Genomic DNA, 12,162 nt, shown 5'->3' on the forward strand with positions numbered 1-12,162 from the left:
ATCTTGCATGGGGAGAGGGGAGAAGTGCAGCCCCCATCGAAGCTCCTTGTCCCTTCACTTCTGCTGCTGCGGGGGCCACTGCACCTGCTGCTTGATCTGTTGTTGCTCCAGGCAGGGAGCAGGAGCCACTGGGACCTGCCCGGGCACGGTGACCACAGGGCCCTGGGGAGGGAGGACCACGACGGGCGTCACATCCTGCACGGCGCTCACTTCGTGGCAGACGACCTCTTCGGAGCCGTGGCAGGACCTCTCGCGGTCGTGGCAGGAGGAACTTCCGCTGTGGCAGGAGCTCTCGGTGTTGTGGCAGCCTCTGTCTCCACGGGAGCACATGGTTCAGTTGGGGTGGTCGATCCTAGGGAGGAAAGACCGTTGTCAGTAAGTGTGTGAAGGGCAGTGTGTTTGCCTCCCTCTGCTTTGGCTTTTCCTTGATGTGTTTTTGAGCCTGCTGGGGCTCGTCAGGATCTGCCCCTTCCATTGCCCCATCTTAGAGCTTTGTTCTCACAGTGCTGGACCAGCCCACACCACCTCAAAGCCCCCATGACCCCCTCAGCAGCCCTGATCTCCATCTGTCCCAGGCTCCATGGGCCATTTCCCTGCTCTCCTTTGCTGCATCCCAAAAGCACCGGTGCAAGACACCCCGGGATTATCTCAGGCTGTGTAATGGAGGAGCAAATGAGCTGTGGGCTGCCAGTTTATGCTGCACTGACAAGACGCATATTGGCAAGGGTCTGAAAACCTCACAGCCTAAAGGGGCCCTGGCACAGGCAGTGAATTTGTAGCCAGGACTGGTAGTACCAGAGCCTTGGCAAAATGCACTTGCAAAGCCATGTGCTCAAAAGGAAAATACTCCTCTGCCTCCTTCCCTTCTTGTGTCTGTTCTCCCTGTGCCCTGTGGACCCAATTTCCTGAGTTATGAGCATCTAAACCATCTTCTGAGGAGAGCTGAGATTTCAAGGAGGCAGAAGGCACCCAGACGCAAGTAGGTGAGCTGAAGGCTGCTCATGCTGCTCCTTCCTCTCATCGCTTAAATCTGCCTTCTGAGTTCTTTCTTATGGTTCTTCAATGCCAGCTTAATGTTTTCAGCTCCTGAAGATTTCAATTTTCCCAAGGAGCTTAGTAAAGCGGTCAAGCTCAGAAGTGCAATTAAAGTTCCTAGTTTAAACCCAAGGTTTCTTATGAAAGATCAGCCTGCTGTCTCCCATTCATTCCCAAATCCCATCCTTTATAGAATCATAGAATCATAAAATGGCTAGGCTTGGAAATGACCTTAAAACCTTTCCTTTCTTATTTCCAGTTTGTCTTTGGAAACTGGGAGTCCTGAGCCCTGAAGTAATGCAAATATATCTATGTGTGATAAGAACAATACATTTTGCATAATAAATAGGCAGTCTTGAGACCAATTTTGATGGCACAAATTGCCCCGACAAGAACTTGGCTCCCAATAATCCCAGCACCTGCAGATGGATCTGTCTGTTTAAGAGCATAACTCTGCTCAGCTCAGCAAGTTATCATAGGAAGGAAATGTTAGCAGTGGAATAGCAACTCACCTTGGCTGTGAAGGCTCTGCAGAAGGAGAGGAGTGGAGTGAATGAGTTGCTCTCCCATCTGAGAACTTTTATACAGTTCCTAACTCCCTTCCTGAAAATGCAATAAACCCCTGAGGAAAAATGACCAACGTATTTACAAAACAGCCCCACCTCTAATTATCCCCCATCTTCAAAAGCTTATTCAACCCGGTTTCTTTGATTGACTTGTCATACAGTAGATTGTCTTCCTTGTGTTACACAGCTTTAATTGCAACCCTGCCCCGTGCAGGTTGTAATGCTCGAAGAGTGAAAACCGTGTGGGTGGTTTGACTGTCTCACTGTCATGCCAAGATGAGTTTGAGGTTGCAAAATGGGTGGCAAAGGTGGTGCTTTTTTGGGTTTCTATCCTCCTGAAACCTCTTGCCCAAAGTCTGAAAGGGAGGAGAGGTCACGACGACCGGTCACCTCTAAGTGCTCTTGGCAGGATTGGGTCTTGCACAGTGGACAAGAGGCAGCACTTTCAGGTCCTTGCCATAGAAACTGGTGAGTTTTTAGGAAGTCCTCATCACATGTGGATGCTGGAGCAGGAATCTTCATCAGAGAGTGTAGTGATAGGACAAGGAATAGTGGGTTCAAACTTAAACAGGGGACGTTCAGATTAGGTATAAAGAAGTTCTTCCCTGTGAGGATGGTGAGATGCTGGCACAGGGTGCCCAGAGAAGATGCCATCCCTGTCAGTGTTCAAGGCCAGGTTGGACAGGGCTTGGAGCAACCTGCTCTAGTGTGACGTCCCTGCCTGTGGCAGGGGTTGGAACTAGAGGAGCTTTAAAGTCCCTTCCAACCCAACCCATTCCATGATTCTGATTCTTTGATGTCCTCTGAAAGCATCTTTAAAGTTGTCTTCACCCTTGAAGACATCTGCAGGTGCCAGAAGCTTAACCAAGGGTCCCCTCTCGATCTCTGCTCTCTGACTGTGTCATTGCCCAGAGCAATAAAAGCAGGATAATGAAGCCTGTGGCGACTGTGGCTGGCTCCAAGAGCTACAACTGGAAAGTGACCTGGCAAGGCCAGGTAGCGGTACAGGCCACTTTTAGATGTCTTGACTTATACTTATGAATACCCCCAAAATGTGGTGCAGTTTCTCTACCTCTGTCATCTACTTCATGTCTGATTTTACTGCCATTTCACTGATACTGACAGTTACCCCTGATTTTCATTGCTGCCATTTTCCCCTGGCCAACACTAAAAAGCCTTGACCATAATTGCTTTTTTAAAAGGTCTGTTTTTCTGCTATTTCAGTTGGTTTTTCATTTGCCTGCCTCTGAAGCAGCCATTGTCTGTGATGGGAAATATATGCCTACAGAACCCTCTTGAGCAAACCTTGCACCCATGAGTAAGCTGTGAGTAAAGCACTAGCTCAGAGACCACGTACCTAGCTGACCACGCATCTCAAGCTCACCCAGCTCTTCCCTAGGGCAGGATGGGTGCATCCTGGGTGCAGAGCAGCGGTCTGGCCTTGGTGAAACCAGCTGTGCAACCATGGCTTTGCAACAGCCCCGGTTTCCCCTTTTTCCTCCCATTAGTAACTTGACTGTGCAATTTTTGCCCCCTGTTTTCACTCCTTTTGCACCTAACTCCTCTGCAAGCATGGGAGTCAAGGTTTTCTTGGGCAGAGATTGACCGAACATCTGAAGCAGGGGGGTGGCTCCCACTTGTTATCTCCAAACAATTTCTTTAGCTTCTATCCAGAGGCACCAGTTCTGACTTTCATCAAGAAGCCAGATTCATGTTTACCATTCAACCTGCCTGTTTACTAACACCCAAAGCAGAGGGGGCCATGGCTTTTGCAAGCACCAACATGCTTGTGGACAAGAGTCCTGCGTTATCACAGTTCGTCAGCCATGAAGAACGATGTTGCACAACAAGGGAGGAGGAAATCTGCATGTACAAATGCGCATGTGTATCCTGTGTATAAAATCCAGCCTCTGCCTGCTCTCACCCTCATGCTCGAGATGAGCTATAGCTGCCCTAATGTGCAGAAGAAGGCAGGGGGATGCAGCCCTAGCTCCTTGTGTTCAAGCTCTGGGTGCAAGAGTATCTTCCTTCTCCCTGGGTCTATTATACTAACACAGAACCCCAAACTGGTTTGGGTGGGAAGGAGCCTTAAAGCTCATCCAGTTCCAATCCCCTGCCATAGGCAGGGACACCTTCCACGAGAGCAGGTGGCTCCAAACCCTGTCCAGCCTGGCCTTGAACACTGCCAGGGATGGGGCAGCCACAGCTTCTCTGGGCACCCTATACCAGGGCCTCACCACCCTTACATCATCGAGCCCAGTCAACATCTAAGCTTGTGGAATGCTTTTTGATACAAGCCTCAAAAAGCCAGCCAGATGGGATAGGGAATAAGGAATGTACTTTCAGTGTTTTCTATTTTGGGGATGTTTTTTTGTCAGTTAGTCAAATAGACAAGAAGTTTTTGGATGCTCAAGACTAATCAGTGTTCTGGAAGTCTCTTGGAAGTTGTTTGAGTTCCTCCCCTACCTTTGGTGCTATCAGATAAAGTAGGGAAAATAACAGGAATCAATAATGAAGTGGTAGATTTTAGACATACAAGTGGATGCAAATAAATGATATCACAGGCTAATTTTAGAATAGAATTTAATATAGCCGGTGACAAAACCTTGTGTAATGTTCCCCATGCCACAGGCTTACAATTTACAGCGTGAATGATACCCATTGTGGCACCAAACACGTGGCTGGAGCTCAGAGGATTTTGTTTTTTATAAGCTGTGGTGTTTTACAGACATCAGAGCAAAGTTTTCTGGGGTTTTATTGAGCTGAAAGGGCCAAAATCTCTTTCACAGGTGGGTGAAAGATATTGTACAATGTAATTTTGTGCTCTTTGGCGTTCCTTTGAAATGGGCACAGATCTATGGGTGGGTCTTTCCCTCCATTACCAATATTTGGAGGAGTCAAAACACCCTAGGGAACAGTACTGGAACACAAAATGTTTGGCAAACACCACATAACAACCAGCACTGGATGTTCAAGCCTCCCCCGTGTGTCCCATCAGCACAGAGGAACCATCTTCTCCCTGTGTCTAATTTAGGGCCTGATCCTATCAAATGAAGCAGGTTAATGCGAAGAAGCGAACGAGCTTGTTCCAGTTGCCTCATCTGGTGCAAGCACAAGGTTTACGTGCTCTTGGCTTACGACATCACCTGCAATCTCCCTGGGCCAGGAGTCTGGTGTGTAATTTCTTCCAAGTAAACAACCCTGCACTCCCAAGGTCACGGTGTAAATAATAATCAGTTGGAAATCACCTGGGTATTTTGCATATCTCCTTACTGTAGCTTGTAGAGTCTGGCCATGGAGAGGGTCTCAGCAGGGCACAGCATTTCCATTTGATGGGGACAGCACAGGGGAAGCTCTGAGCTCAGCAAGAGCAAAGCTAAGAACCTGCTCTTGATGTTGAACATGGTTGAATTCTATGAAAATGAATACTATTTGAGTATGGTTGTAAAATACGTATAAAAAATGTTTGAGGATAAAGCGTGTGAAGTGGACTTACGGAGTCCCTGGATTTTGAGCAGAGCCAGAAATGAAAGGATTCATTCAGATACTGGGATTTCCCACAGACTATGAAGCTTTATTTTCCAGCCCACAAGCAAAAGGAGATGGAAAGAAGAATCTTTCCCTGTCACCAAAGCACAAATCACTTTTCCCAGCAGTGCTTGCAGCAATGTTTCTAGCACAGCCCAAAGTGAGGAATGCAGAGCTCCCTGACTGTAATGACATGGTTGGGTTTGTGCATTGTGGCACATCCAGGGCACTTTTGCTTGAGCAGTGGTGGCTGCTGGGTCCCTCACTTCTTCTGGTTCAGGGGCCAGTGGTTGCTCTGCTTGCTCTGCTGGGCCTCGATGTTGGGAACCACAACAGGGCATTTCTGCTGCACGGCCTGGGAGGACTCAGCACCTCCAGAGCTGAGCTCTGGGCCTGAGTATCCCCCTGTGCTATAGCCCAATCCCCTGCTATAGTGCCCTGATCCACCACCTCCCCCTGGGATGCACCTTGGTGACGCATCGTAGCCGTATCCACAACCTTCTCCCACAGTGACGCCCATTCTGTCGCTGTGGCAGCCAGATCCTCCACCTGAGCTGCCAGTGATGCTCCTGCATGAGTCCTCACTGCCATACCCTATCCCTCGCCCAGCACCATAGACAGGGACTGTCCCCCCTCCAACTCCCCACCCAGTCCCCCCACTGTCACCACTGGATATTACAACAGATCCATCACCGCTACATCTGTAGCCCCCTGATACACTGTAGGTGGATGATGTTGGCATGGGCTCGAAGGATGAAGCTCCTCGGCTGTACGTGACCGAGCCATCCCCACCACAGAAGAAGGAGCCATGTCCCTGGATGTTTGGGAAGCCGTGGTGCGAGGAGATCTCATTGCTGTAGCCCCTGCCCCTGTTCCTCCGGCCGCATCTCATTCTCCCGCGGAGATAGTGATAAATCTGAAACAGGAAAAAGTCATATCCCAAATCTGGACCATTTTGGTTCAATTTTTGTACCATTTTCAGGCGGTGTGGTCAGAAAAACGTGTGTGTGTGTGTGTGTGACAATGCCAGGCTTCAGAACTGGGTTCTGCCTAGCTGCTCTTCAAATGCAAGAGTGTTTGTCTCTTACTTGCAGAGATTCTCTTTTTTCTCCAGGGTGTATTTCTAGAAAAATCAAAATCTGAAATATATCCCTTTAATATCTGGTAACTGCCATGGTTTTCCCCGCTCATCCTCATGAGCTGTAAAAACAGCGAGGATAAGCCTTGCTTCTGTTTTTGAAACATGGCAAGAATGGTGGATCCAAATATCCATGCAAGATGACATCGCTGGCTGTTTTATTGCCATCATTGCAAATTATCCCCCAAATTCTTTACCATAAGGTAATCGGCACATAGAAGCATGTAACCATTGTGAAATACAGCACAGGCTTGTTGTTTCATATCAAGAATGTGCCCTGCATGTTGCAAACTCCTTCAAAACTATAAAGACAATGCAGTCACCACATGCTGGTCCAACTACAGACTCAGCTGAGTTTTTAGCCTCTTTCAGCCCCATGACCGGGCTTCACCTTGCTTCCCACTGATCTGATCCACACCAAAGCCAGAAACTGTACAGATCCTGAGACCCTCTCTATGGATTGTCAGGCAGCATGGGTACTGCTGCAAGCATGTGTCAAGATCTCAGGTGAAGCTACCTCCTTTGAGTATGAAATAAGAAAGACCCAGAAAAGAGCAGACTTACCCTTCTCAGCCATTGGAAACACATTTAGAAGCTAAAAGTCGACTGAATGAGGAGCTTTAACAGACAGGAGCTCTTATATGGCATTTAGCATATATGGGAAGTGAGACACACTAAGGAATGGCAAGGATTTATTTACCAAACACTGATTTCAGTGTTTGCTTTGACTCATGACATCTGATCAATATCTTTCCTTCGTACTGCTTGTTGAGTTGCATGAGGCAATAATTGCTACTTCTGCTTAATGATCCTATTCCTGTGCTCCTGCCCTGTGCTATGGAGGACCGCTTTGATGTGATGATGCTGAGGGAGATGAGGGGAGGTGGGTGAGAGGGTGAGTATAGAGAAATGCTGAGCAAAAGTGTGGGGCAGAGGCTGGTGCTGACCAGGTCCTACTTAGTGAAGGGCAGGGAGGCTGGTTCATTAGTGATAGCAGTGCTTGGGGCATTGATTAAGATAGAGATGTGTGGGTACCCATGAGAGGGGAAGGCAAATGCTCAGAAGGCATCTGGTGGTACAACACAGTACATGGATGCTCCAGTGAGAGATTTTCCAAGGAAGACATTTACATCCAAACCAGAAGCTCATCCAAATTATGCAAGGGTGTTAGAGATACTCTGAGGAACCTTAGAGGCCCTGAGGAGAATTGCGGAGGTGTGAACATCCTAACGCTTAAATCTACTGTGACTGGGTTACTGTAATGAGGGATTATGCCTCCAAATGCTTTCCTTCCTCATTTTTGTATTCTATGTCCTTCCTCTGGCTTGGAAACAGCAATAAGCACCAGGGAAACTGTTCTGGAGGGCTGCAGGGGACTTGTGCAGTGGCCATGCTGATAGTGCTGCCTTGTATGACGTCCTCACTGCAGCCTGTTGTGCTCCAGCTCGAGCCCACGGCATGGCTTTTGGGCTGGATTAAGTTTTTTCAGCTCTGCTGTGGGGACAGTGAGTCCCAGCATTGGCAAAGGGCCATGTCCAGGCCACATCTGCCAGGCAGAAAAGCCGTGCATGGAGGTGATGGTGCTGCCCTTGGCATTTCAAGGCAGATTTCAACAGCTTGGGCAAGGAGGGGTTGATGGCAAGATTTGGAGTGTGTTTAGCTGCCTGAGGGACTTGCTGCTGGTTCTATTTCCTTCTGCCTGGCCTAGGGCTGATTTGCGTGACTCAGCATGTTGAGACTTGCCCTCTGGGTAGGGATTTTCTGAGGTTTGCAAAGCTCAAGGGAAGGGGAATATGGCAGGGACATGGGCATTGGCTTGGTGTTATTAACCACCCCATGCAGAAAGAGATGCTGTTGAGGGTCAGCCCTGATCCCTGCTTTTCAGGACTGAGCCTCCTGGGCTTGGTCATACCTCCCAGCAGCACTTCATTGCTCCACAGACATGGTCATTGCGTGCTGGTACCTCAGAGGACATGGAGCCATGAGCTGGGATGGAGCTTCACAATGCCCAGGCACCAAAAGGATGTTGGATGTTGTGGTTGATCCATGTTCTAGGCTGTGCTGTTGCACTGTCATGGAGCCCAGGGGGACAATGAGGGGCTATTAAGTAAGTGGCTTTAGAGTTGCACCAACAGCAGTACACTATTGAAGCCAGCATGTTCTTTACAGAGAGGAGTGAAATGTCTTCTCTAGCTTCCAAGAACATAAGAAAAAAGAATTTTTTTGCCAAAGACACTTAAGATATTATTACATTTATTAGATATAAAATACGCTCATTGGAAAAGCAACAGAACCATATCAAAGGCATTTTAACAGCACCAGGCTGTTAATCCTTGACTTCACAGCACAGAGGTCCACCATCAAGGGAAGAGAAGAGGACATGGAAAGGAGCAGGCGAACAGCCAGGTCTGGAGGTACAAAGGTGACATGGCAGAGGCAGGGCTGCTCTTGCTGAGTGCCAAGGCTGCCTGTGGCTGTTACTTGTGGTAGCTGGGGAGCCAGTGGCAGGACTGCTTGGTTTGATGGGACGGTATGTGGGGGATGACAATAGGGCATTTCTGCTGGGAGGACAGATAGGACCCTCCGCTGCGCCCTCCAGAGCTGATGATGATTGTCTGGCCTGAGGAACCACCACTGTATCCTCCGCTGCAGCATCCAGATGATCCTCCACCTCCACCACCTGAGCTGATGATGGTCTGGCTGGATCCCCCACTGCATCCACCGCTGTAGCCTCCTCCAATACCATAGCTTGAGGAGCCCCCACTGCAGCCTCCAGAGTATCCTCCGCTGCTTCCACCTCCAATGATACTCTTTGATCCTGAATACCCACCACTGGATCCTCCACTGCAGCCTCCAGAGTATCCTCCGCTGCTTCCACCTCCAATGATGCTCTTTGATCCTGAATACCCACCACTGGATCCTCCACTACAGCCTCCAGAGTATCCTCCACTGCAGCCTCCAGAGTATCCTCCACTACCTCCACCTCCAATGATGCTCTTTGATCCTGAATACCCACCACTGGATCCTCCGCTACAGCCTCCAGAGTATCCTCCACTGCTTCCACCTCCAATGATGCTCTTTGATCCTGAATACCCACCACTGGATCCTCCGCTACAGCCTCCAGAGTATCCTCCACTGCTTCCACCTCCAATGATGCCCTTTGATCCTGAATACCCACCACTGGATCCTCCGCTACAGCCTCCAGAGTATCCTCCACTGCTTCCACCTCCAATGATGCTCTTTGATCCTGAATACCCACCACTGGATCCTCCGCTACAGCCTCCAGAGTATCCTCCACTACCTCCACCTCCAATGATGCTCTTTGATCCTGAATACCCACCACTGGATCCTCCACTACAGCCTCCAGAGTATCCTCCACTGCTTCCACCTCCAATGATGCTCTTTGATCCTGAATACCCACCACTGGATCCTCCGCTACAGCCTCCAGAGTATCCTCCACTACCTCCACCTCCAATGATGCTCTTTGATCCTGAATACCCACCACTGGATCCTCCACTGCAGCCTCCAGAGTATCCTCCACTGCTTCCACCTCCAATGATGCTCTTTGATCCTGAATACCCACCACTGGATCCTCCGCTACAGCCTCCAGAGTATCCTCCACTGCTTCCACCTCCAATGATGATCTTGCCCCCTGAGGACCCACCACTGGAGCCCCCACTGCAACAGCCTCCTCCACCACCTGAGCTAACAATGATCTTCTGGCCAGATCCCCCACAGGATCCACCACTGTAGCCTCCTCCTATGCCATAACTTGAGGAGCCCCCACTGCAGCAGGATCCACCTCCTCCACCACCAGAGCTGACGATGATCTTGCCACCGCCGTAGCCCCCTGAGCCTCCACAGTAGGAGGAGCCCCCGGTGTGGCAGCCACTGGACTGATAGGACATTCCATGGCAGCCTTCGGAGCTCTGTCTGGAGCACATCTTTGAGAAGGGACCCTGGAAGAAACAGTGCTGTCAGAAAGGAGCACCTTGGAGGTGCTGCTGAACCTTCATAGCAAACCAGAGATCAAGCAGTAACCAGAAAATACCCCATCTGCCCCTTCTTCTGCTTCATAAACTCCCTCACCCTTATTAGGCAGGAGGGAAGACCTTAAATGAAAAGCACCCAGGGCATCGTCTGCAGATCACATCAGTTATGGAAATACTCTGCATGCAGGGAGATTGAGAGCACTTCTAGAGATCTGCACATGTGCTCTGACATGCTGAGAGCCAGCACTCTAACAGATTTAGTCCCACTCTAGGTCCTTTTGGATGTATAGACTGCTAAAACTCACAGCAGCTGAAAATTCAACCCTTAGAATGTTAGCTACAACTCCCTTCTGCAGGGAGTTCAGTCCAGTTGGCACACCAAATTGGTCTTCCATGAACCCCATCCAGTGTTGAGCCAGGATGGTTCCCTCATTCAAAGTATGCTCAAAGACCAACTGGTGGAGCAACCTCTTTGCATTGGGATCAAAAGGTTTCCATGTCAATGGGCTTACCTTGAGTGCAACTGGAAATGTGCGCAAGGCTCCGCTGGAGGTGAATGAAGAGCCCTGGGATAGGTGAGCTTTTATATCGATACATTAAGCTCTTAAGGGAAGTGAGACACCCTATGGAATGCTGATAGATTTATTTATGAGCCTGGCTTTAGATACCTCCTTCTTTGACTCACTTGAAGCATATAGGTGCTGACGAAGGAGACGTATCAATCACGATCTTCATTGCTGTTGATAATTCTACTCAATGATTCATTTCCATGAGTCTAGCTCTGAAACTTAGGGTCAAACGGCTTCTGGGGGTCCCCCTTGGGGGCTCCCCAGAGCATTGCTGCTATGTTGTAGCTTTTTGGGTACTCAGGAGAGAGTGGAGACAAAGCAGATGCTGAAGGATGGAGGCTGAAGTGAGTTAGGGCTACAGTGTGATGGAAGGGCAAAGGTAAAGGATGCTCCAGAGTAGGGTCTCAGGGAATTCTGGGGGAAAGAGGGCTTCTTTAAAAACTGGAAATATGGGGAGCTGTGTGGGGAGCAGGCCTGTGTCCAGTCCCTTGGGAAAGGGAACTATGTGGTCAACAGGCCAGAGATACAACCTGCAATGGGCAGTGCACTGCTTTGGAGCACTTCAGCCCATATCCATTTCAGAGGGCCCCATGAGGGTTGCAAAGATGTGGTGGCCATTTCCTTCCACCCTTTTGGGTCCCCAGGGTGGATTCTCCTGTTGGATTGAGCAGAGGTTGTCCATGTTCAGTCCCAGCTTCCTGGGGTCCCAATCACCCCTTTCTTTGCAAAAGTGCATTTGAAGGCCATCAAGACCCTACCCTTGAACTCAAGAACATTCAACATCTCCTCTCTCTCAGCAAGACCTATTTTCTGAGGGTCCTGCTTCATGCCTGGGGCTGGGGAGGTATCTAGGTCTTTTGCTTGCTGGAGAATGACAGTTTATGAGCAGTTATTGCAGTGCTGGCTGCCGTATTTGCAGCAGCTTCACCCTGTCACTGCGTCATGCGTGCTTGGAGGTTGACAATAGCATCCACCCTCAATGGAGACTGAGTAGAGGAAAGAATAATTGGGAGGTTTTAGTCAAGAGGATGCATGACAGCAGCAGCAGACAGCCCAGCCCTGTCACAATGGAAATGATGGTGAGCATGGATGCAACTCCATTGGTATGGGGACGGGACCATCAACACCAGGAACATAGGTTCAAGGGACTTCATTTTGCTTTGGACTTCCTCCAGTGGCCTTAGCTCCACTCTCATCACCAATGGGAAATTGAAGGTCTCAGTGCAACTCTGGCTCTAACCTGTGAAATCTGGGCGTTGTGCTACAGCATCACAACACCTTGATCCCTTCAGTGACTTCATCCTGTAGGGACTTGCACAAAAGGGCACCAAGGA

General features: G+C 49.4%; 2 protein-coding genes across 2 annotated transcripts; both read right to left on the reverse strand.

Annotated features, from left to right (window-relative positions):
* Positions 1 to 5,391: 5,391 nt before the first annotated feature.
* On the reverse strand, positions 5,392 to 6,105 carry LOC133215496 (loricrin-like). Its single transcript, XM_061359562.1, has one exon. The coding sequence runs from the start codon at positions 6,103 to 6,105 to the stop codon at positions 5,392 to 5,394; it is 714 nt and encodes a 237-aa protein (XP_061215546.1).
* Positions 6,106 to 8,744: 2,639 nt separating this feature from the next.
* LOC133215497 (loricrin-like) lies at positions 8,745 to 10,211 on the reverse strand. The gene has a single exon (XM_061359563.1). It carries the CDS (start codon positions 10,209 to 10,211, stop codon positions 8,745 to 8,747), a length of 1,467 nt encoding a protein of 488 aa, XP_061215547.1.
* Between the last annotated feature and the right edge of the window lie 1,951 nt (positions 10,212 to 12,162).

This window comes from Neopsephotus bourkii, unplaced genomic scaffold, assembly GCF_033783945.1.
Source record: "Neopsephotus bourkii isolate Nb327-2 ecotype Australia unplaced genomic scaffold, CSIRO-AGI_Nbou_v1 NB_989, whole genome shotgun sequence".
NCBI classification, from domain to species: Eukaryota; Metazoa; Chordata; class Aves; order Psittaciformes; family Psittacidae; genus Neopsephotus; species Neopsephotus bourkii.